The sequence below is a fragment of the Seriola aureovittata genome, chromosome 22 (genome assembly GCF_021018895.1).
Source record: "Seriola aureovittata isolate HTS-2021-v1 ecotype China chromosome 22, ASM2101889v1, whole genome shotgun sequence".
In the NCBI taxonomy this organism is placed as follows: Eukaryota; Metazoa; Chordata; class Actinopteri; order Carangiformes; family Carangidae; genus Seriola; species Seriola aureovittata.
In genome coordinates, this window is record NC_079385.1 from 5,994,416 (window position 1) to 6,021,655 (window position 27,240).

Sequence of the window (27,240 nt, forward strand, 5' to 3'; positions counted from 1 at the left end):
CTCATACTTATTTAACAAAAAATGCTAAAATTCAGAAGCTTTTAACTGCCACTGTACCTTTTCTTGATGCAAGCATAGTGTTTTTATTTGAACCTGCGGGATGTTAGTAGCTCTAACAATTCTTCCCGTTCTTCAAAATGAAGCATATGAGAGCTGACAAGCATCAGGAGGCAATGGAGTTCATGGGAAACGTGGTCTTGGGTACTTTTTTAAGCTGCTTGTCACTTTCTTGCTCTTACCTGCAGTGAGAAGACGCAGTGCAGGCAGAGGGCAACCATCACGACGGCCAGCAGCACAGTGGCCACGTTGCGTACGTCACCCAGCGCCTCCACCAGGGGAATGCTGCCCACCTGCCAGTCATAGCACAGCACGATGGGGGCCAGCAGCAGCCAGGCATTAAATGACAGCAGGTACGAGTAGGTCAAAACCCTGGGGGCAGGAGGAAGAGGGAAAAGGATGGATGGTAGAAAAAAATGGAGGAGAAGGAGGAGGCAGAAAAGAGAGAAGATTTTGAGACACACAATGATGGTATATTAACTATATATATATAAAATCATCCTGTTCATCTCAAAACCTAAAATGTTTGGCAGTGAGGACAAAGGAAATATGTGGTTGTCCAAAGCTGAATATTGATCCGAAGTAATTCTCTAACCCGACATTTAGAGCCCAGTCACAGAGTGTGCTGAATGCTAAAAGCCTGTCGTGCTGATGCTGCTTTGGCTTTTGCTGTGTTTGCTTTGCTGGGGTAGTCTTTTTTTTTTTTTTTTTTCCCTTTCTCTACATTTCTCTTAGTGGGTTTGAGACCTGCGTGGCTGTCTGGAATATTGATCTGCACTGCACTGTGGCAGGTATCTGCTTCTATTAAAAACAGCCAGGACAGCGTCACATGGAGACACACTTGGTCGGGTCCTAACAAGGACAAGAGGGGTCAGAGGAGGCGGAAAAACGAGGAATAAGGAAAGGGCAGAAAGAGCCACAGAGCATGGATGATGTGGGCAACATACACACACAAACACACACACACACACACACGTACACACACACTGGATTTATGTCTCTCGGGGGTGTGCGCTAATTTATGCATTACTTGTGCTGGTCAATGAATTTAATCCTGTGTGGAGTATATATGTGTTTTTTTTTTTTTTTTTACCCCCACCCCAGTTATAATTACAGCCACAATTGCCGACTGTTTTTCAGCAAACTCACTGGTCCTTCTGTAAATCAAGTCCCATCCAGAGCAACATCCTTGTATTTGAAGCTTTTTCCATGGAGAGAGCTGCTGTCAATCCACTTTGTTCTTTTTAATCAGCTTACTGTGAAGTTTGACTTTTGTTTAAAGGTCCCATATTGTATTAAGGTAGATTTCAATGTGTTGTTTGCTTATAAAGCAGGTCTAGGTTTTTCATTAATACTGTGAAAGTATCAAAGCCTCAGTCCACAGAGAAATGCGCAAAGCCTGTATTCAGAAACTGAGCCTTAAAATGGGGCGTCAGGACTTCTGTAACTTTGTGATGTCACAGCAAAGCAGTCACTGCTCTCAGCCATGCCCCAAGCCCCGCCCACCCGGACCCACCATCCAACCTTGCAGGATTTTGTTTCTCTGAGTGTTTACCTGAAAGCCAATCAGAGGAAATGATCAGATCCTCCTCTCTTCTGATTGGCTCACCGAGCCGTTATTACTAGAGCTCCAGAGAGAAGCCTGAGAGAGGAGATGTAAAACTACACTGAGATGGTTTTTGGTTCTTAAAACCACAAATATATCTTCTTATGGCTCAACACTTCAAATAAAACACAGGAGAAGTGTAAAATACGGGACCTTTTTCCACCAGAATACCTGATGTTGCAGAACAACATCCACTTGAAGTGACTCCAGCAGTATTAAACTGTCTTGTGGTTCTGTTCAGACTCTCACAGCACTTAATTTCAGGTTTGGGAAAAATCCTGGTCTGGTTTAATACAGAAAAAGTTCACAGTGACTTCACACACAACATATTTACTTACATTTAACCAAAACCACCATCTTTCCCTATCATTAACCAAAGAGTTATTGTTGCCTAAACCACAGACAACAGACGTAGCCCAGGTAAAGTAGCTGGTATGGGCCTCTCCAAGGAGCAACTGTGAATGTCGGTCCATGGACCCCATGTCAATAAGTTTGACCTCAAAGAATAAGATAAAGGTCAAAGGTCATCGACAGGGAGGAGGAGATTCACTTCTGATGCCAAAAACCATCGTTGAACAGACACAGGTTACCATGTTCCCTAAGTTATGACCACCTGTTATCACCTGACCAAAGCTGAGGGATGTGGTTAAAGGCTCTGAAAAGTTGGTTTGTTAAATTATCATTCCTTTCCCGCAACTGACTTTCGGCAAATCTGAGTACCTCTCTCAGTTGATTCCCACTCTGACTCCACCAAAACAAGGTTACCACACAAAAAACTTAAGCCCTCATTGATTCTGACAGAGGCCGTGTAGCACTGAATTCTGAGCGGTCGTGCTGTGACGCAGGTTAGGCATCGATTTCCTCCAGGACAAGCTCAACGTGGCAGTGAAGCCACCTGCTGACAGGGCAGGAGGTGGGGAACACGGGCCAAATCCCCTCTGAACACGGCAATGAAAACATGTTATTAAGACTTAAAGAAGCCAACGCTGCTCCTTCCTCTTCCTCCTCCCTTTGTTCTCCTGACTTGTGTTCAGATTGGCTATTAAAGACACACGGCACACAAAGTCTGAAATAAACACAGGCACGCAAAGACCTGCAGAGGACTTTCAGAGGTTGGCACAAGCTCTGTCTCTCTCTCTCTCTCTCTCTCTCTCTCTCTCTCTCACACACACACACACACACACATCGACAGAGGCTCACACACAGGAGAAGAAACAGGAGGGTGGAAGGAAAATAGTGGTGAGGGATCAGGGAGCAGGAAGAGAAAATGAGTCATTTGTCAGGTGGTGTGTGGGCGTTCTGCTCTCCTGGGACTGGACTGATGGGAAAGGGATCTGGGTGTCAGGTGTGACCGGAGCCCTCACAGCTGTTCTATACCTTCTCACACACACACACACACACACACACACACACACACACACACACACACACACACACACACACACACTTCTATACAACAAGGAACATTGCAAACATGTCAAATAACTGAACAGGTTGAAGAAAGACAGTCATGCGAATCATTCACAGTGTTTTTTCCATTGAAAAAAATGAAAAAACTTTATATATTTGAGCACATCCCTGTGCAATATGACTGCAATGTTAAATGATTCAAAATTACACCATCTTACAATAATCATATTGTTTTCAAGTGTTGCCTCAGGCGATATCCAAAATTCAATGTCTACAGTCCAGCCCAAATATTGTATTTTATATTTTTGTCCTGATATTATGAAACATATTGCATATGGTGTGAAATATTGCGATATTTGCGATTATCAAATATCAGCCCAAGCCTACTGAAGTGTAAGGTAACAGGTTACATAGACCGCATTGAAAATACAGGCCCCGAAGTCCAACCTTAATACAACTAAAGTTTACCTGTGATCACTGCAAAAAAAAAAGAAAAAGGATCACACCTGTGACTTCCAGTTTAGTTTAACTGCACGAACAAGGTTTTAAAAGAAGCCGTAAACACTGCAGCTTCCTCAGTTCTGTCTAATAAGAATAAGAAACCAGAGTGTGAGACTTCACAAAGGTGGAGAGGGAACTGAACTACTGCTACTGAACAGAAGCTGGAGCACAGCTGCAGCAGTGGTGAGGAGGTACAAGAAGAGCCATACTACTACTAACAGAAGGAGCAGTGGTGACGCCACACACAGCTCACTATTTACACAACCTTGGGTAGAAAAACAGACGGGTAAGAGCTTCTGACTTGGCACAAGCGAGATTAAACTTCGCCAGAGAACATGAAAAGACATCTGCTGTATGTTGGCAGCACTTTCTTTGGTCAGATGAAACCATAATAAGTTTGTTCGGATCAGATGTGGTCCAGCATGTTTGGTGTGGATGTGACCAGGCCGACCACAGTGACGGTATAGTGCTGACACCGAGACATGGAGGCGGGAGGGTGCGGATATGGGGCTGCATGAGTGGAAAAGGTGGAGGAGAGGTGACATTCATATAAATATGTTACTGCAAAATGTCCGAGTCCAACAAGAAACCTTTGGAGCACTTTAAAGCAAAATGCAGTGCGACAAATCCACCAGCAAAGATCAGCTGTGATGATGCTGAACATCTCTCCACAGCTCTGTGTCAGATTGGTATCATCCATCACCAGGAAGATCGAATCTGTCATCAAAAATAAAGCTGAACATACAAAATATTTTTTTAAAAATCAAAGAATGGAATCTCATGCAGTTTAATATGGATCTTTCATTATGGTTTAATCAAACATTTCTGTTTTTTAAATTCACTGACATCAATCGTCGCCGGCGATGGCTGATAACACTGGGAGTGTATTGGAGTGGAACGCAATTTCTCGATTACTTAACATTTTAGTGATATTGACCGGGGGTGCACTCCGTTTTGTTGTGTACTTTAGACACAAACACATTGATCACTCAGGTGGTCGTGATCTGCATGATAAAGAGTCGACCGAACTCTCAGGCTGGACCAATCAGAGCAGAGCTGGATAACACTGTCTAATTATCCCGTACAGGGGATAAAGAGTTATAGACTGGACATGAGACTTCTGTTTCCTGCTGTTGGGTTGAGATGATGAACCAAACCAGGAGGCTTTGCTGCAGGTTATCCACTTCTTCCTCCGGACTGCTGCTCGACAATGTGCCTTCAATTAAAGGCAAAACATCTTCAAGGAAATAATATCTAAGTGATGTTGTGTTGCAATTTGCCGATTTCATAAATGTGTTTCGTCTCGTCACCTTCAGAATGGTAAACAAATTCAGAGACAAATACATTTCGTCACACACACATGCCATCACACACGTGGATCTATAGACAGTGTGTGTGTGTGTGTGGTGTGTGTGTGTGTGGTGTGTGTTTGATGCATCTGATGGCTGCAGTTCAAACTGCAGTGGATGATGAGGATGAAATGTGACACACCAACCACATCAAGTACAGTTACTGTAATCCATCATGCTGAACCTGTCTTCACACACACACACACACACACACACACACACACACACACACACACACACACACACACACACACACTAAGGACAGAAAAGACACACAGAAACTGACATAAAGGAAGAGAGTGAGACTTGAGGGGTTCTATAAATTGATTTATCTCTTTCTCTTTCTCTTCACACACACACACACACACACATGTATAAACAGAGCAGAGTAATGGCAGTCAGGATGCTGCTGTGATGAGTTATAAATGGAGTGGCAGAGAGACACTAACATGATGAATTATCACCTCTACCTCCCATATGAAAGTGGAATGCATAAATACACTGTAACACACACAAACACTCACACACACTGAGGTCAGGGCTCCTTCTCACAGTGACTTGGTGCAACAATATTCAAGGTTTAAGTTTCCCAGGACGGAGCAGGATGGATGGAGCCAGGACAGACAGAAAGACAGACAATGAGACAGAGACAGACAGACAGACAGTGACACAGAGACAGACAAACAGACATTGAGACAGACAGTGAGATAGACAGACAGACAGACAGAAAGTGACACAGAGACAGACAGACAGACAGTGACACAGAGACAGACAGACAGAAAGACAGACATTGAGACAGACAGTGAGATAGACAGACAGACAGACAGAGACAGACAGTGAGACAGAGACAGACAGACAGAAAGACAGACAGACAGACAGGTAGACAGACAGACAGACAGAGTGAGAGACAGACAGTCAGACAGACAGACAGACAGGCAGTGAGACAGACAGACAGACAGACAGACAGACAGACAGACAGGCAGACAGACAATGAGACAGACAGGCAGACAGACAGGCAGACAGACAGTGAGACAGACAGACAGTGAGACAGACAGTGAGACAGACAGACAGACAGACAGGCAGGCAGACAGGCAGGCAGACAGACCGACAGACGAGACAGACAGGCAGACAGACAGACAGACAGACAGACAGTGAGACAGACAGACGGACAGACAACGAGACAGACAGACAGACAGTGAGACAGACAGACAGTGAGACAGACAGTGAGACAGACAGTGAGACAGACAGACAGACAACGAGACAGACAGACAGACAGACAGTGAGACAGACAGTGAGACAGACAGTGAGACATACAGACGGACAGACAGACAGACAGACAGACAGTGAGACAGACAGACAGACAGACAATGAGACAGACAGACGGACAGACAACGAGACAGACAGACAGACAGTGAGACAGACAGACAGACAGACAGACAGTGAGACAGACAGACGGGTGGTTAAGAACAGTGGAGGCTCAGCTCGACATCAGGGAGCAGAAATAATGAGATGAGAAAATGAAGGTGAGAAGGAAGGACAGACAGGATATGTGAATCCGCTGTAAATTTCCCAGGTGGCCGAGGGAGAGGAGAGCTATTTTTCACTTGTGCCATGCTAATGACAGATTATATACTGACTCACTGACAACGACAAACACCGACACCGCTGGGAGGACCGCCAGACCACGCTACTGTTGCTGGCACCCACAATCCCTCATACTAACTCATTTCTAACCCCCACTGACTCATTACTAGCTCCACTGCAGCTCAGCATTAACTCCTTCCTCTGCCAACATGGTGAACGCTCATCTTATGGTTGGTTTGCAGAGTCAGAGGCACAACATTCTCAGGTACAAGTTTGTAATATTGGAACAACAAAAACTAAAATAAACCATGATAGAAAAACCTGTAATCACATTTTCTTCATGTCATATAACAAGAAATGAAACCTGTTTCTTCCTGTAGGAAAGTTGAATCTGTATAATTCGCAATGTTACTGCAACAGGTACAAAATACCAGCCTTTGAAAAAATCCACTAATCAAATCATTTTTTCAGCTTTTGTGTTAATTGCTGATTATAGTAATAACGATGGCTATTTTTATTAGTTTCCACCAACCTTGTTTGAAAGGTGAAAATTCCACCACAAATGAACAATTATGATTCCTATTACTTTGGTAATATTCACAGAAACGATATCAACACAGAAATATGAATCTGTGCGATTAGATTTCATAATAATTGATATAATTTTGCATTCTGATTCCATCTTAATGCCAAGTCCTGAAGGCAGAATAATCGCTGTAGGTATGCGCTGATAGGAAAATGCCATAAAATGTTTCCATTTTATAGAGTTTATTGCGACAGAAGTTATTTTCCTTTTTACAGCCAAAGTCCAGTAATTCTGTGCTCTAGTGTGTGTGTGTGTGTGTGTGTGTGTGTGTATGTATGAGACACCGACCTGGTAAGCAGGTGAGGCGAGAAGGAGGCGGGGTTGTCCTGTTCAGAAAAGAGAGGCATGGATCCTCCCATCAGCCACAGCCTGACCGACATGATGATCACCACCTGGAGGAGGGAGGAGTGAGGAGGCGGGGGGGTGGGGCATTTCAGCATAAAGTATTACAGTTTTACAATATTGAAGGAAGTCTTGTATGTAATTAGGTGAACAGGACAACACATGAATGTACAAATGAGTAAAAGTCATTAGTAAAAGTCTTTATTATTCATTATTATTTAAGTGACAATATAGTGACAGATAAGGATCTACAATTGTAATTTATATCATACTTAAATTAAATAAAACCAACTGCTCCCTGGATGGAAGGAAAACCATGTTTATCAATCTAAAAAATCAGTTTCACTTATTCAGTAATGTCACAGTCGGTAGACAAACAATTGACCAAAATGTGCAGATATTTTTCATTGTAGAAAAAAAAACCAAACAAAAGTACTCACATAGCAGAAGATGATGCAAGCTCGTTTGATGAAGGGGCTGCAGATGTAGAGGATGTCCCTGAGTCTGGAGCCGGACAGGTGACTGAGGGACACACAGACAAGACATGAGGTCAGTCAGACTGCTCTTTATCTGAGGATGATTTTAGGTTCTGTTGCACACTGCGTACTATAGGCAGCTGCCTGCTTATGACTCACCGCAACCGGCCGCAATGAGAACAAGCCGAATGATGGGGCAGCAGCGTCCTGATCAGTGACAGACAGTATGGAGCACACAGACTGTGCTAAGTGAACATCAGCTCACACAACCTCAACCACAACCTTTTTGAAACTAACAGTGTGAAATACTGTCGAGGCAGTGGTTCTTTGACGGAAAAGTACGCTACAAAGTGAAACTATTGCTACAAAGGCAGCAGTGAATGCCAATTAGCGGTGCTGCTGTAAAAGAGGCATGGCTTTTAGTACTTTGATAAGGGAGTTTCAAAGCTAACTGAGCTGCAAAAAGAGGCCAAACTGGAGCATAAGTCAAGGCAAAAAAAAGCTAAAGTACTAAACTTGTCGAGGTGAACAGGGTCGGAAAAACCAGAGAAAAAACATCCAGACACAGAAGAAGCTGCAAAGAGAGACATGGGTCAGAAGCTGAAGCTAACAAGCAGGGAGAGGACAGAAGGACACAGTACACTGTGGGTGGAGAAACGCAGACGATATGATGATCCTCTGCTGCAGTGTCTGAAATAGATTTTTTTTACGTGCCTGCGCTGGCGACAGCCCGAGGCATTATGTTTTCAGATTGTCTGTCTGTCAGTTGTCCATCATCTGTCTCCTGGATCTGACTCCAGGATGAACTGATTGGATTTTGGTGGTAGAAGGTCAAAGGTAATTGTTACCTCACGTCCTTGTGAACATGATGTATCAGAAATGCCGAGAGGGAATTTCATTACATCCGGCACAAATGGTTGTGAGGTTGTGACCATATTTCTTGGAACTTGACCGGTTAGCGGAGGAATACAACCATGAGAAGGTCATTCTAGTTCTTTAAGTATCTTGTTTCTTTAAGTCTTGTTTATGAGTGTTTACTAAGAAAACTGCATCTTCAACTGTATCTGAATTCTTGACCATAACAGAGGCTTATTAATATCAAAACTATTGAGCACTTTAAGCTGTAATCAGTGTGAAAGTCCTGATTTAAGAGTGAACAGATGATATTTTGATTCAGTTCTAAAGCTTCTGTTTCCTGGGGCACCCTGGCTTAAAGGGTCTAAGGGACCATACACAGCATTCCCTGTTCACCTCCAGCTGGGGACCTTTGCATTTCATTCCTCATCTCTCCTTCCTGTCATCTATCTACTATAAAAAAAAATCCATAAGGTGCCCCAAAAATTTAGATGAACATGTGACCTTTATGCTCCGATTATTGCATTCTTTCTCCATAGAGAAACATGAAACGTGATGGAGCACACGTGTCCTGACATCCTAATAGGATGACTTTGTCCAATGTCAAATTTAACAATTCCAGGTTAAAGGAGGAGCTGTAACTAATCATTGATTTTGCCGATTAATCCCCTAATTATTTTCTCAATTTCTCAACAAATCACAGTCTATAAAAAGACAATAAATAGTGAAAGATGCTTTTTTTGACCACTCAATAGCTGTGAAATTAATAAACTTCAAGTCTCTTCTTTCTTGCAGTTTTTGTAACCTGGTCTTCAAGGTCACCGTCCATTCGGCGATATTTTTATCGATCTACCTCCATCCTTCCATCCAGCTAAGGTCATTTATGAACTCTATCCCCCAACCACACAGTCCAATCCATTAGCCCGAGGTAAGAAACTAAACAAGCAGCTCTGATTGCAGAAAAAGGCAGCAAGAGAATAAGATGAGAGAGAGGGGATCAGGCAGATAGGTAGCGAGAGGAAAGCATGGAGAATCCATTCAGCATCCCATCACTTTGAGATGTTCCCCTTGTGAAGAGCTTTCAAAGCATTGCGAGGCAGCAAGAGAAGAGATCTCACAGGAATTCTACTTACATTCTGTCTGTCTCACACTCTGTCTCGTCCGTTTCATCTCTGCCTCGCTCCCCCTTTGCTCTCTACTCCTTTTTTCTCCTTTTCTATATTTGTCTTTGACAAAGTCTTTGCTATGTCTGTTCTGCTGAGGTTTGCGGCGCCAAGAGACAGAATGACAAAGAGGAGTCAGAGTCTGCAGACGCTGCATTCAGCTGAGGTACCGTGAAAGAGTTGGTCCCAAAAAAGCCACGCCGCTTTCCCCCGCTGATTACCATTCAACTTGTTTCCGTAGAAGAAGCATGGTGCACTTAATATCTTTAATGGGCTTAAAACTCACATAAACATTCTCTAAATACAAATCTCTGAATGTAAAAATTCAGAGATTTATATACTCCCACATATACTCCCGGTAATTTTGGGCCCATTCAGCCTATAAAACTCCCTCTTGTGTTGTTATTTTCATTGTGACTCTTTTCGTATCAACAGCTACATTTCATCAAATCTGTATTTGAAGTTGCAGCTACCTTTTGTAGTGCCAACAACAAACACGTGGGGAACCAGACCCCGAGAGCAGCATGAAGCTGGATTACTGAGGTAGAGTCACATCAACTGACTCATCATAAAGGCCTGTCGCATACAACAAAGCTTCAAACTCCCTGTTTGCTGCTGGAGCTGAGAGATGTTGTACATGAAATGCCTGAGGAGCAAAACAATCCTCCCTACAAGCGAGCATGTCACATCACACAGTGGAAAGACTGACTGAAGTTAAAGGCGGAGTAAGCGATTGTAATCTAATATGCTTTTTGTCCAATTCAGTCAAAATCCTCAAGGTCCACTAGCCGTCCGTTCTGTGTGTGATCTGGTGTTTCTACAGAGCCTTGGTTCTGTGAATGGAAAATACAAAAAGTGGCTAGGACCAAGACACACACCGCTATTCCAGCCACAGGGGGGCGTTTGTGCTCGTGCACAGGACAAGGGAAAGAAACAAAGATGTCAACGGACAGTGCCAATTTAAGGATCTACCTTTCCGTCACTGCCAAGCTGTGTGGGGTTTTGAATGGGATTGACCAGGACTGCTGGCGAGAGACCGGAAGCGACGTTGAGCAAGGGCACGGAAGGAACGTCTACTGGCGGAGGTGTGTTGTGAAGAACAAGAGACGGCCAAAGAACAGCCAAAGAGGAGATGACCAGACGAATAAAATTTGAAAAAAAAGTGCAATGATCAGGCAAGGGCGCAGAGCCAAGTTATCATTGGTGAGACTTTCCAGCGGTGGAGACAGTGAACTGGACTTATCCACTGGGACCGGCTCGCACCCCTAATGACAGGCACACAGAGAGGGCCAGTAAAAACTTTACAACTGGATGTTGTGATGGTCCACTGACCCTCTGCTGTAGCCACAGTTTACTGTCTCGCTGTTTGCTCTGAATCATGGTTTTTTTTTGTACAACGTGCAAAAGGTTTAACAGCCACGAAGACCTAAAAATGCAAGTTTGCCAGCACAGTTGGATTTATTTGGTTGGATACATAATTTGAAATGTTATGTCAGGTAATGTCACCTTCCTTGGTAGCTTAGCTACAAACCTACAGTCCTCTTTTCTGTCACTGTTAGCAATGTATGTCCATGAATTTGGAGTGTGACGCTTCTGTTTGGCTGTTGAGTTCAAACAGTCTTTCTTCAGCATGGCTCACTCCACCTTTAAATATGTGAGTATCATTCAGTTTTTATCATTTCTTTAAATATGTTATTGCTGGAGGAGGGAAAAATAAAACTTCAAAATGAATGTAGCTTTAGCAGTGGTTCAATGCCTATGTTTTTGCAGAATGCGCAATCCCCTTCATCATATATATATATATATATATATATATATATATATATATATAAAGTCTATACTGTATGTTTATAGGTGTAAAATAAGTTTCTTCTGTTTTATGACATTACAAACTAGCGAGTAGGGGAGCAAAGATTACCTACCAATAATGGCTGGCTCTGTCTGTCTGGCAAGATCACTGCTAATATTGTAGACAGAGAAGACGCTACGTTTCTCTACAACACAGCCAGCAAAATTATGCCTTAAACCCAGTCCTTTATTCTTTTCAGCAGGCAGCTGTTTCATTAACCTCTTCAGTTTTTCCTTCCACAGTCCAAAGACATGTACTTCAGATGAATCTGAAACTCTGAACTGCGTGCAGGTGTGAATGAGGTTAATTGCCTATAATGTGCAATAGACTTGTGACCATGCCTCTTGCTCACAGAGTGCTGGGACAAACTCCAGCTCCTTACAACCCTGGGGGCAGTAGTGGATGTGACAAAGAATGGATCAAAATGAAAGTGTATGGAGGTTAAATTACACTAACTTAATGACTGAGGGAAAATGAAGCAGCACCAATAGTTTAAAGGTCCGATTTACTGAAACTACAGAAACATGTCTTCACTTACCTCCAGGCTACCTCTGTCATTAAAATGGTTTGATTTTCTGTGTCCAGGTTTTGTCTGAATTCTGCCTCCACCCCAACTCATTAAAGGTGAATGGAATTCTGTTTGTGATGCTCCCAATTCTGTGTTACTCTGGATAATCCACAGAACATGCTGTTAACTGTTTTCATGGGGACAATTTCTTTGATGGAAAGAAGTCTTCTGTTTTCATGTGTTTGAAATGTAACGCAAATGTCGACTCTTTTTTCACGGGGAGAAATTTAACTAAAGAATGTACAATAATAAAACAGAAATGAACAAATCTTGACGCACCCCAGGGTGCCAGTGCCACAGCACCCACTTTGGGAATCATTGTGCTGTAGCAAGGGTTTTCAATCTGTGAGGCATGACAGAGAGCTGCAGGGAAAGAGAGAGAGATGTGAGGCAAAGATACTGTGAGGGCTGAAAGGGTCTAAAAACAAAAGGAAATTAACTATCATAGATTGATCCAGTGATTTGGCCTTTTTATTGACACGGGCAGCAGCTGGATCTGCAGCACTGCCTGTGACGCACAGCTCATGGAGGATTTCAAAATAAATTCAAAACCATTAGCAGTCTTTCTCATAGTCACAACTTCAGTCTGTCTGAAGAGTCAGTCTGAACACACAGACATGATACACATATTTTTAGATTGAGTGAGACTTCCACTTCCTAGCGATATTATATATAAACATTCATAAATCTGTTTCTAAATCATAGAAAAAAAGATGCTCCTTATACCTGACAGTCATCGTGTTATTAAGTTTTCTTCAGTAATCCAGTGATAGTTGTGACTACACTGCAAACAGGAGCTGATCACAGCTGATTCAGCAAGACAATTTAACACAATGTAAACAAATGTTGGCGAGAAAATACAGGGCTCCACAGCGAATCTCGCTGAATCCATAGCAATAACCCCCAAAGCATTATGGGTACAGCAATTCCATTAGAGCATGACTTTCTATCAAACAGAAGTAATAGAAAGAAAATAATAAGAGTGAGAAAAACTATTCATATTCACCTCTTTCATGTTGCACCATAAATATTGTTTTGTACGTGGAGATGGAGGTACAATTTTCCCGGTTTTGAAAGACCCCTGCACTCTGGTGTAAATGTTTCATTCATATTGTAAGTGGCGTTTCACAGCTGTAATCATTCAAATTACAGCACTTGTAACTGAAAGACCGTTTTAAATGAATCTTACAAGGCCCCAGTAACAGGTATGATGCTTTAATAACGTGTTCCTCAGCTGAAACTGATGAAAAGCCATGTGCCGCCCGGCAGTAGCTGTAATGTGAATGCATCTTTCTAGGTTGGCTGAATAAAAATGTACCTCCCTGAGGCTGGGAGAGGCTGCGGTAAAGACACTGCTCTCCGGGGCTGGAAATGCAAAGCAACACTCTACGTCCTTGGGAAAAATCACTCAGATGGAGCAACACTGCGAAGATTGGTTTCACGCTGGAAAGTGAAGAATAAGATGCCCCCGCACCCCAAACTCTCCCACACACACACACACACACACACACACACACACACACACACACACACACACACACACACACACACACACACACACACACACACACACACACACAGAGGGGTGGGGGAGAGAGGAACAGACAGATGTTGTTGGTGTCTTCAGAACCGGGCCCCCAACTTTTCCCATAGGATCATGGGAAAGACGGATTCTGTGGACCTGCATAACAGGATGCTAATTTACCATGACAACTGTGACTGTGGCAACAGTGGAGGATGAATGGAGGGAAAGGGGTGTGTGTATGGGGGGAGGTTTTGTGGGAGGTAGGAAGTATGAGAGAAAACTGAAGAAAGGTCGGAGTGTTAGCTTCCTCACACACATGAAAGGTAGACAAGGAAACACACACACACACACACACACATGCACACACAGATAAAATCCACTGTCCCGCTCCGGGTGTGATAGTATTTGTGGATTAAGTCCAGTCATTCTGGAGCTCGGTCTCTCTCTGCTTTCTAAACTGCAGCTCATTTGAAGTCCTCCACGCTCCGCTCAGCTGAAATCCTTTACATTCCTCCCTCTCGGTGGCATCTCCTCTCTTTCTCCTCACTGTGTGCCACAGTTACTTACACTCACCCAGCCACCGTGGCTGAAACATGACAGGGCCGCCGCACTACACTGCAAGCTAAGACTGAGTCACTGGTTTAGTGGAGTGGACGTTGTGTTGTGGCCGTCCCGAAACACACAGCAGAGCAGCTCGCTCTCAGCGTTTTCACATCGTGATAATGATGAGGTGAACGATGTAATCCTCCCCAAATTACTATATAAAGGGAATTAATTAACATCTGATAAAACTCACACAGTCATGGGTTTTGCTGGACATTTAATAAATTATATAATGCTCTTGAGTTACTGGACTCTTCTTCTTATCTATAGGTAAATGGCCCAATTCCCCACAAAGCTGTTCTCATTTACATGTTTTCCTGTTTCTGTTGTTGAACAAGTTTGAAATAGTAACAAGTCCAACTCTGTGTCACATGAGCAGTAGCCTGCTCCTCTGCTCTTTTTTTTAATCATAAGTAGCACTTATCTTCATAATAACCTCATCAATTTATAATGTAGAGCTTTTTATGTGTTCCTGAATAAGCAGGGCGTCGTTTCTTCTGCAACAATGAATTTAAAAGGACCATCGCCTTGAGTGATGATCTGCCTGCAGGAGCTTCTCTCTGCCTGTGTGTGTGTGTCCGCTCATCAGTCTTGCTCTCTGTTTAGACAAAGATTTATTTACTTATTATTAAAAGGTGCTGGAAAATATTTTATGAATTGTTCTGGTCCACTTGCTGGTGAGTCTCTTCTATGGAAAGTAGCTAGGTTTATCCCAAAAGCTGCAAAGTGCTTTTTGACAAAAAGTCTCTAACTCTAGCAACAAATGTGCTAAGTTGGCGACACTGCAGCCTGTAAACGCCCCCTTATAGAAAATGCTTCATTTTGAAAGAGCAACAGCCAACTGGGAAACTCCAACACATGGCCAGCGGATGGTGTAACTTGATCAGTCAGTCACGGACATTTGCATTCATACAGCTGGCGCTAGTGTTGCGGTCCAGTCAATGATGTTCAAGTTCCATGAATTTGTACCATTTAAGGACTGGACTTCTCAGAACATGTGGCAGAGCTTCATACAGGAGAAACTTTAATAAAAACCTATTAACTCCTGCTCAACTAGAGGCAGCTAAAGGGAAGGAGAAGCAGCTCAGAGTGTTGCTGGGTAAAACGAAGTGAAAGGAGTCATGATGCTAACATGCTCACAGTGGAAATGTACTTAAACATGCTTGAATGTCAACACGTTTATAAGGTAATGTTTACCAAGTCCACCATCTTTGTTTAGATGTTACATGCTAACATTGGCTAATTAGCACTAAACACTAACTACAGCTGAGGAGCTGATGGGAATGTGTTTAGTGTCTTAAAAGTATTTGGTGCTTGATGAAAAGTCACCACATGACACAATTCATCCAATAGTTGTTGAGACAGTTCAGTCTGAAATGGTGGACTCACAAAAACATCCCCAAAAGATTGTTAGGCCTGTTGCCCTGGGGTGAAACAGTTGGTATATTGTAAAAAGAGAAGATAAAGAAGGAGCTGATAAAAGCACAACACATGGGGCTCCATATGGATCAGAAGAGATGAATATGATGAATAATCCATTAAAAACACAAGCGTTAGAGAGGAAGTCATGAAATCTCATGATGTATTAGTTATTGCTGTTGTGCTGTCACATCCTCTTCATTATATTCACATAAAGGCGGCTGATGGCAACACAACGACACATTTTAATTTTTACAAAATTTCAGAAAGTAGCTTCAAAAATTGTGCCAAATTTTAATGGAAACAAAACGACACACACAAACAAATAGACAAACACAGTACCCACAGTAGTGACCCACACACTACCAGCCAACAACATTAGATTCAAGCGCATACATAAACATGTTCACGCAATAATGTATAGAAATGTTGTATTTACAATGTTTGACTCTCCCGCTGCTACATGTCTGTGCTCAATGTCTTCTTACTGTGTGTGTGTGTGTGTGTGTGTGTGTGTGTGTGTGTGTGTGTGTGTGTGTGTGTGTGTGTGTGTGTGTGTGTGTGTCTCAGGCTCAAGGTGCCTTTTTTGTCATTTAACTCAGTATGAGTCTCATGTCTGTTCACCTTATTGAATGCCTGCCACGTAATCCTCCATCTGAGCTGGGGCACCTCGGCGTTGAGACTGCTGTCACTCTGCTAACAGAGCTGTCACACAGGTAACAACATTCACAACACAACGCGTTTCATTAAAATAAACCGATGAATAAAAAATGTCAAGGACAGAGTGGTGGGCATGGTTGCTGGTAAAGAGCTGAGATTTTAATTAAAGGATCTTTTGAGACCGCCAGCCGTCTTAAGAGGGTTTAAAGCTGTTAATTCATGAAAAGCAAAGGCAGAGGAGCTGTGATGTTGTTGTCCCACCGCAAAACCAGAGAGGAACCAGAACCAGAACATCTGGAGGGATAGCTGAGCATACAAAGTATCTGACCTTGACACCATAGACCAGCGGTTGGCAAATAGCAGCTGCGAGACAAAGTCCTGATGCACAAACATTTGCCCCCCTCTGACATAAACTGAATTTTTCATTTTACTGTTTACACAAAAAAAACTTTCATATACCGTCTCACAAATCCACAGTAGATAAAAATTTAAATACATACAGAACAAAGCTCATGTGAATCCCAATAAACATGACCTTTTTACATCTAACACTGCCTGCTCTCTAGTCTTGCAGTGAAATACAGGAAATACATCCACATATGAATCATTTTTTACCAACGAAATATGAAGACACACTGCTGTAACTCAGAACAGTTTCTGTTTGTCTTGAACCAAATTACAAATGTCTAATGAGAAATCACAGAAAATTAAAAAAGGTACCCTGTTAGGTTTTCTTCTAAAGAAATGAAAGTTATGTTCACATTCAGTGTTACACACCAACACTCAATGTGTGTGTGTGTGTGTGTCCTTCGGGGTCAAACAAACATGTTGAGTGCATTTCTATCAACAAACACAGTTTTCAATGCGACTCATGTATCTCTGCCAACACAAACACAAACACACACACACACACACACACACACACACACACACACACACACACACACACACACACACACACACACACACCCCTCCAGCTCTTCATACATCCATGAAACACAGACAGAGAGCAGAGGAGAGACAGCGGTCACAAATATATACATCACATTTGGGGCAATCTGGACGGATTTGTTGATCTGTTCTGAACCAAAGTGGACAGAAACACCAATGCATAAAACAATACAACAGAAGGGTAACCATTTATAATGTTTTCCTCTTCCAGTTTTAAAAGAAAGAGTGAACTGCGGATTCTTGGCACACTCTCATAACAGAAATAGAAAGGAAAAAGGATCAAAGTCCAAACCAAAGGTCTGAAATTCAGTTTAAATACTGCAGCTTCTTCTGATTAAAAATGTTCTGCTGCTGCTATGGCTTGAAATGCACTTTTTAATCTTTTTATAATCATCTCCTACCCCAATTCCCCCATATTTTGTGTCATGATCAGGGTTTGTGTGCACTGGTGCGTGCAGACACCCTCCCCCAAAATCACACTCATCTGCCTCCCAGATTAGGTCAAATGTGTACCACATAAAACCCAGGAGAGGATTACTATCGGGCATCGTTCCGGGCGCACAACCTCAGAGCTTTCCCTGAGAAAAGGCCCCAGCACGGCTCAATATTATACCAGGGGAGGCTTAACTCTGCGTGTGTGTGTATGTGTGTGTTCCTCCCTGGAAGATACAGCCTGAAGTGTCCAAAGAACCTGCTCATTAATCTTAGAGACACACACACACACACACACACACACACACACACACACACACACACACAAGCGTACACACACAAACACAAGCGTACACACACACACACACACACACACACACACACAAGCGTACACACACACACACACACACACACACACACACACACACACACACACACACACACACACACACACACACACACACACACACACACGCCCTCTCGTGATCAGGAGTTAGAAGGAGCACTGTCTTCATATTAAAGCCATCAATCTTCACTAACCTCTGTTTTCATTAGGGTCTTAATGGAGAAACATGTTGCTTTTCTGGTTCTAATGTGAATCAGGAGCAGTGAGAGGCAGGCCAAGCAACGGGGGTGGGGGTGGGGGTGGGGGGGTGGTGGTGGTGGGGGGCTCTTATACTGACAGGGAGGCTGATCTGTGTCACACACATTCCTGTACTTCTATACTACTAATCATTGTAAAATAATAACATCACCCTTCTCTATATGATAATGTAATAATAACTATATCTTCTTTTAGTATTTCAAGGATAATAACAGTTGTAATAAGAAATAATTACCAAAATGTATAATAAAAATCATTAATTACGATAAAGTGCTTTATTTTAGTAAATTAAATAAAAAGTGTAGCTTGATTTTCCATTTTCTTCTACTCCAACAGTTGCTTATTGTTTATAATAAACAACATCAAGACATCTTAACGACTGAACAGCTTTAACAGCTTTTTCCCTCGTCTCTCCCACTTTCCAAACTCCCACTGACTGACTTCAGTCGCAGTGATTGGCTGAGTAGCGCCACGTGACCAGTGCTGTGAAGCCTAGAAAAGCTGCGTCGGCTAAAATAGAAACTCTCTTTCTAAATTTTATAATTCTCTATCATTTATATGTTACATATCCAGGTCTGGAGAGGGCAGCGTCTGGGTCCAGATTTGGACTGCATTCCATCTATTAGTGACCTCTGCCCCTATAGCCCCTTACCCTAACATCAACCATCACAACTAAATGGCCAAACCCCCAAACCAAAAACCAATGTCTTAACCCTTAAACAGTCATTTGAATTTGTGAGTCAAAATTGTGTTGAAATGTCCTCACTCCATAAAGTCTATAGGTCCTCACAACGACAGAAGTACAAGTACAAGTACAAGTACACACACACACACACACACACACACACACACAACACACACACACACACACACACACACACACACACACACACACACACACACTTAGACATTGTGTAAAAATAACATGCACATCCATAACTGTCCATTCACAGCATCTGTTCACAACTCAGCTGATTGAGCTAAGTTAGCTTTGTTTTACTGTCTGTCTGTCTGTTAACCACCTGAAACAAACGGGCAGATGTTGGATTTCACAGGCTCAGCATGTTGCTGCTGGACCGGCAGCAGATCTGAAGTCACCTGGGTTGAACCCTGCTCAGCTTCCTTAAAGGAAGAGATAATTATGAGAAACTGTCCTACTAGTCAACCAACAAGTTTAAGGTCACTCATGTGATTCTTAGTGTTAGTATAAAGAAAGAGACTTCCACACATTGCACCCGTTTTTAGAGGAATAGACACATTTTTCTATAAAAAAAGGGCGTGTTGCACCAGCGTCTCATTCAGCTCAGATGTAATATTTTACGTTCGTATTGCACTCATAAATATTCTCATTTCTAGAGGCTGACGGTGCTGTTAGTTACAGTCAGGTGGCAACGTGTAGGGGTCAACAACAGAAGCACCACACGGGAGAGCGGACGGCTTCCAGTCAGGCAACAAGCTGGTTCATTTGATATTCACCAGCTGGACATGTTTTATTTACCCAGCGCAGTGCGTACTTGAACTTATTGATCAGCTGGTTTGAGCTGACGGCCATCATTACAGCAGCTCTGTTTACATCTGTGACTCTGATCGCAGAGAATTAAACCCACCAACTACCACACAGACTAAATACAGGAGGAAGCTGTTTGAATGTGACCACAGCAGCTGAAAATATGTATATATATAAAACAGTATAATAAAATGACTTTGTTGCCATATTTATATCATAGTTCTGTGTGAATATAGTCAAAAATATCACAAAAATAACTTGTAATATCGCCAACAACAATATCATCCACTTCAAGTTGTTTAAGATTCTTAGCACAATGACTTTTGATGAAGTTGCCATGGTGCTACTCTGAAAATAAAACGGACAAGGAAGCGTCATGGCAACGGCTTCATCTCCCCTTCCCTCCTCAACTGCACTTAAAAGCAGCTGTTAAGCTCCTGTTATCGCTCACACCACCATCTCCTGTCACTCCAGACCTGCAGTTCCACACCTGGCCACCAGCTGTCCCCACAGACATCACCTGACCCCCTCGCCATCAGTCCCAGTGTGCGGCCTGTTAGCGCTCACTCTCTGGAGCCATTGTTCTGCCGCCCTGTGCCTGCTGACGTGACCTCCTGGCTCCCTGCTGACTGCTGCCTGCTCTGATTGGCTCTTTAGATCAGTCAGGGTTAGGTTTAGGTTTGACAACACTTCACGCTGAGTCTGTTTGTGGGTTCCACAGAGGTTAGAGGTGGTGATGAAGAATGACACAATGCAAAGTGAAGGAACTGTCCGTGACTTTCCACAAATGGGGGAGATTGTATTGTGCATTATTGCAAACGTTGCCGCTGCAGTGATTTGTTGTTCTCCATCACCCACCCCCCTGAGCTTTCTATGGAAACAGCAGATCCCTGACTCAAACCTGTTCTCTGAGAGCTTCTGTTAAGACGTGGAGATGATGCTGCTGCAACTGCCCTTCACTCAAAATACATTGCGTATACTGCAGAGTTAAAACTGAGCACTGGAGAACATCATATACAAGTGCTTTTCAGAGGCTGTCCTCATCACTTCATGAGTAATGGGACTAATTTGCCAAAAAACTTGGTAGGGTCCTTTAAGATGAATCGCTTCTCTGATAGCGAGTGGGTGAGAGGAGTATTACAGCCTCAGTGAGTGGGCTGCTTTCAGGGTTTTTTTTGAACACCAGCCAACTTGTGGTTGGAGGTGTGTCTGTATGTGTTTCTGTACTTATGAGGACCCAGTGTCTTCATTTACAGCCTGGTATGGATACTTTACAACTAGTCATTTTACAACACGTAACATAAGATTGATTTACAACTTTCCAGTCGGCCACTTGTCTTAAGTTTATTTTCGCACATACTAAAAAGCAACTGGCAAAAGCTGAAACTTGCTTGAGGAAGCTGATCTGAAGGTGAACAATGAAGTATGGTTAAGTTTATCTGTATCTGTCACACCTTATGTCTAATTGTTGTAGTTTTGGCAATCGTTTTTGTTATCAAAGTTTTAACTGACGGGCCAAGAAAGACAAACCAACTGCTTATACAGATTATGGACACCATTGTATTTGGAGGTAGAAATGAAAGAGAAGGAAACGACCTCTCACTACAGGAAAACTGCGAGCACACACATGGAGGGTACTCTTCAGGTGTGTTCAGACAGAAAGCGGTGTTGATTTTTTTCAGCTGGGATTCTTTGCGCAAATTTAACTGCAGGAGCATTTGTGCAGTCTAGGTTTATTCACCCCAAACAGCCAATGCGCCGACTGTACAGATGTTAGCTCTAAGTTCACCAGCAGCTGCCTGTGGATTGTGAGGCAGCTCAGCCTACGACTGATCTCGTAACTCGCCAGGAATTCCAGCTCGTTCTGGTATTTTCCTCCATCTGTGCTCCTTCTTCCTGTCGTGTTTTCATTATCTCAACTCCAGCAGACATGTCTTTGCCTCGGTTTACACCACTCTAGGTGAATCTGTGTCTTTTTGTGCTGGCGCTGAACAATATGGATGAAAAATAAATACTATTTTTTTCAAGCCTGGGGACAGTTCATGATTTAAATCGAAGTTTTTCTCCTCAAACTGCAGAAAGATGATTTAAATACTATATTTTAATATATTATCAAAATAATATATTCATGTGTATTATATCATGTGCAAAATAGTTATGCAGGAATAGTTGCTGCACCACTTGCAAGGCTGTTATCATTATGCATATTTAACAGGTACAGACTGTCAGTACCAGAGGATATAGCATGGACCATAATCGCTCTTAGTATAGATAGAGCAAAAGGTCTGCACACTGGTTCATCCACTGCTGCTGGTTGTGTTTCTTGACATCAGCCCGATACCTTAAGACAGGTGGCTAATTAGCATTAGCTACACACTGTATAGGGACAGACCGAATAAAGCAGACTCCAGAGACCTTTCCCTATGACTCCTGCAGCTTCACCTCTCAAGATAATATCTCATCAACAAACACACACCAAGAGCACAGATCTGGTCTGTCGCTCTCATAAAATGCAACCATTACGTTCACCAGGTGATAGCCAGAGCCGGCTGGAGTCAGGTGACACATATAAACAGTGGATAGTGCAACTATTCATGTCACAGTTTACAGGACTGTTGTGACTCAATACCGCTAATATAACAAGCTGAATCTTTCCACCCCTCTCTTGAAGCATGATGTGTCTAAAATATGGGAGCTTTTCCATCAAATCTACCTTTCTAACCAATTGCCATAAACCAGAACTTCTCAAAGAGTGGTCCATGGACTAGGCGACCCCTTGCTGTCCGTGAGTAAATTTGTTAAAATATTATGTTTTAAATCACTGTCTGCAAGTGATCACAAAGCCTAGCAAGTATTACACATGTGTTGTTTTCAATATGTAATATATGTAATATGTAATTTCAAACATTACTATTTGAATTTTTGGAGTGTTGTTGGACTTCACTGTAACCGACCGTTTTGCGACAACGTCTACTCACCTAGCTACACCAGTTTACAGTTTATGTTTTACAATATACGTTAAAAGATGATCAATGTGACAGGAAATATAAATGAAGCTAACAATTAGCCTGCCCTGGGATTGTGCTAAATTTCACCAGTTATCAGAAGCCTATTCAAACACAGACAATGAGCAAGATCATGGAGCGGTGGATTAAAAGAAAATTTAATGAAAGTGTTCACAAGTTATGCAGTCACCTGGATTGAGACCCATGATGCGTTTGATGACATCTGGCCAGTGTTGATATGTGTGTGATGTGGGCGCAGGAGTTAATAATAATCAAAACTCTGTCCCAGCTGACACTTTTCCAAAAAAGCTCACTTTTGGACAGTGAGGTGGTCTATGAGTTTTATTTGAATGGTGAAGTCCTTTGTCTGAAAATGTTTGAGAAACACTGTTATAAACAATAAATTCCTAGTAAGTACAAGTATCTGTGTAGATATACAAGGCCAAAGCTGAAGCAGAAAGTCAGTCTGTGAACTGTCATGGATGTTTAAACAGACAGATAGGGGGACAATTTTAACGGCTGCCTCCATTTTTATGTTTGGCAAACCTGGGAGTTCATTTGCACCATCGCACCTCAAGCAAATACCTTTGTGATTAAATGTCATGGCACAACTACAATAATAAGGCAGTAAAAAAGGAGCTACCTTACTTTATTATCTACCCCTGTACAACAAAGTGTCTCCTAAGTACAGGGATCCAGCAGTGTGTGTGTGTGTGTGTGTGTGTGTGTGTGTATGTGTGTGTGAGTGTGTAAGGGGACAGAGTACTGTGGGTCAAATCATGCTGAGTAATGCATGGCCATTACAGCACAGAAAATGTGCAAAAGAGAACAAAGACATTAGTTAGGCAATGCTAGGAAAAGATCAAGAGACGGAGGGATGGATTTAGAGAAGTGTCCTAATGAGTAACGAGAGAGCGTCACGGCAGAAAAAGAGGGAGGAGGAAGTGGAGGTGGAGCTCAGAGACACACCGTCTCTGTTCCTCCTCACCTCGTTTCTCTTCACGGCTTTAAAAACAAAACGCCTCTCACATCTCCCTGATGTCCTCATTATTGCCTGTCTGCTCCTGAGCCAGCAGGAAATCTCCTCACATTTCAGGGAAATGTAGAGTTAGGTGTCGAGGAGAGAAGGGTAGGAGTTATGCAGCATGTCAAGAGAGGTGAGGAGGGAACGAGAGGAATTAGGGAAATAAGGGTGGAAGGAATGCAGGGGGGAAAAGGCCGCTGCATAATGCCTGCTGGAGGGAAGGGAAAGCAAGAAGTTGAGGTAGAAAGACACAAGATAGGAAGTTAAATCATAAATCTGCAAAAGTTCTTTCACTTGAAAAGGGCCTTTGTTTGTCCGGAGTCATGTTTCATTGTTTTCACCTGTTTTTCCAGTCAGCAACGTCTCTGCTGCCATCTCAAGTGTCATTCAACAACTTGTGAATAAGTTGTGACCGTGGTAATCATATGGTAGTTTCCCTGACCGTAACATGAGACTAATGCCAGGTAAATATGAGGCATCTTAGCTGCCTATTCTCAAACCAGCCCTGTCTGACTGTTGGTACTCCACCATTACAGCCCTCCTGGTGTGATTTCAAGGTGGTGATGTACAGTTTAAAGAACTCACATCACAAAAATATATAAATTGTTTTTCATCCCTTTGTTGAGTCTCAATTTGGTGATGAAGACTATGAGATTCAGCTGAAAGCTCTGGAGAGAAGCTAGTAATTGCACCTTGAGTTACATGTTTGGTAAAAAAACACATACAATTCAAAAGGTCAAGAATGAAAAAAAAAAAACGTTCATACTCATTATCATTACTCATCATTACTGAGTCCTTGGTCGCTGTACAGAATTCAATATGTTCAGAGTTTCTCTGGATGTAGTTTGAAGGAATTCCTGGAAATGGGGAGATAACATAACTAGACATAGATCATAGGCAGAAAAGAAAGAACAGCTCCTCACAAAATACAGAAGCTCTTGGATTTTAACTTGATGAAAAACTGTGCAAGCAGTTGCTTTGATCACGGGTGTCACTGTTTCCTGTCTAAATTAATCTTCTCAAGTGGAGCTCCAAAGGATAAAAAAAAACCCATCAAATGTGGCTCCACAGTCTAATGAGGATCTAGCTGAGACTTCTTCACATCAAGAATCTTAGGACTCCAATGGCTACTAATTAGCATCCAATCCAAATAGCTTCATTATGAGCAATCACCATCATCTCACATTTCACACATTTATATGAGATACATTACACAATTATACCTTGTAGGTGAAGGAGCAGACAAGGCCTCCCGTCGACTGTATTAGCATACTAATAGTATGCAGGCTATTTTAGGCCCTGGTTATTACCAATGTAACCCAGCCTTCATTAGCTCTTCTACAGGCCTTTGAGACCACAGAGGCCGCAACATGCATGCATCAACATACATATATACAGTGCAAATATATCCACAACACTATCAGACTGGAATGTGGAGAATGCATGACACGGTGAAGGAAGCTGAGCTCTTCTGCCAGAGCAGCAGTTGCTCTCACTGGGATCATTTCACTTTTTCAATATGTTAAATTATGGAAATTAAGCGCACTAGTGCATAAAACCTTTTTGACATTTCTTGGGATATCAAGTTTTCTTGCAGCGGTTGTTTTAATGTCTTTCACATTTACATTAATAAGTCAAAACATAAAATCTGTGAAGGTGTTTGTGGATTTTTGTACAATTCTACAGCGTTCTGCCAGACAGAGGTGTATTTGCAACAAATGTTGCTTTTAAACTATAGTGTACTTTATGTAAATAATTGCTACCAAACCATGTGGCTATGGAGCATCTGCTCAAATTGTAAGGGAAGTCATTTACTCCTAACTGATAATGAAATGGTACATTTAGTTTCTTAATGTGATGCACATTCGGTTGCTTGTTTATTACGTCCACCCAGATAAAACTAATGCAGCCCAATCTAGCAGTGCTATAATTAATCCTACCTTCAGAAAGGTTATATTGCTCAGTGTTTTGTTCACATTGTATTAGGGAGGTTGGTGAAATAAAAGGAAGAAATAGAAAGGTGGCAGTAGCAGGCAGGTCAGGCTTATCAGGTGTCGGGTGTGTTGGGTCATCGCCACTGTCCTCAATTACCTTTTTTGTTGATTCAGTAAAACCTAGAATGTTCCTACTGAGGTTACGGAGGTCTTCATCAGTGATGAGATACACAACCAGTATTTAATTTCACAAATATCACTGAAACAGCTGTACGGGAAATGACAGGCTCGTTGAGAAACTCAGATGTGTTTGGAATGGACACCATGCTCCTAAATAGGTTTAAAGCATCTTTTTCCGAGCCTGTCAGTGAGGTTATTAATGCATCCTTTGATCTGAGGCTACATCCTGCTGCCTGGGAATCAACTAAATCCCACCCACTGTATGTTTAAAGCAGGGTGATACAGCCTGCATGTCAAGACCAAAGGTGGCAGGGAAAAATGTGTAGCAGCACAACTAATCAGTCATCTCGAAAACAGTTCTTTTACTCAATGACAATGTGACAATGTTGAAGCTAAATTTGATAAGACTTACTTAAAACAAGCCTTTGATACAGCCAATCACAACAATCTTGCAAACAGAAAGAACAAAGAATGTGTAAAGATTAAGAACACATTGGCAACCTCCATCCCCTCAAATGTCGGAGTGACCCAGGGCTCTATTCAAGATCCTCCCCTCTTCAGCTTAAACATTAGTGTTCTGCCTGATGATACAGTAATATTAGTACAAGTAAAAGCTCCCAGGCCTCCAAACAGGTGTTCTTTGTTAAGTACATGTTAACGATTATCCTCTAAAGATGCCGGGAAATACAGGTGGACTTAGACAGTAACAGTACAGTGTATACAATATCTGACAGACAGAAGGAGATAAATCCTTGAGAGCAGCAGTACGTACTCTCTGCCTCCCCTGTTGCTAATTAGCCATGTCTGGGAGGAACACGAAGCAGATGCTCCACTGAGCTGAGAAAACAAATACGGTCCTTCTCAAATATCCCTCTTCCACTCCTTCATCTCCATTTTCATCGCTCTCTGTTTCTCTGAGTGAACGATCACACACTCAGCACACAGCAAAATAAAGAGGCAAAACACATTTATTCTCACACACACACACACACACACACACACACACACACACACACACACACACACACACACACACACACACACACACAC

General features: G+C 42.4%; 1 protein-coding gene across 1 annotated transcript in view; it reads right to left on the reverse strand.

Moving 5' to 3' along the window:
- tmtc1 (transmembrane O-mannosyltransferase targeting cadherins 1) overlaps nucleotides 1–27,240 on the reverse strand; it is a 145,605-nt gene that overhangs the window by 55,292 nt on the left and 63,073 nt on the right. Inside the window, exons 5-7 of the mRNA XM_056367895.1 lie at nucleotides 7,876–7,957; nucleotides 7,382–7,485; nucleotides 240–429 (exon numbers count right to left, since the gene is read on the reverse strand). Of these exons, the coding sequence (XP_056223870.1) occupies nucleotides 240–429; nucleotides 7,382–7,485; nucleotides 7,876–7,957 (376 nt within the window). The remainder of the gene's footprint in view (nucleotides 1–239; nucleotides 430–7,381; nucleotides 7,486–7,875; nucleotides 7,958–27,240) is intronic.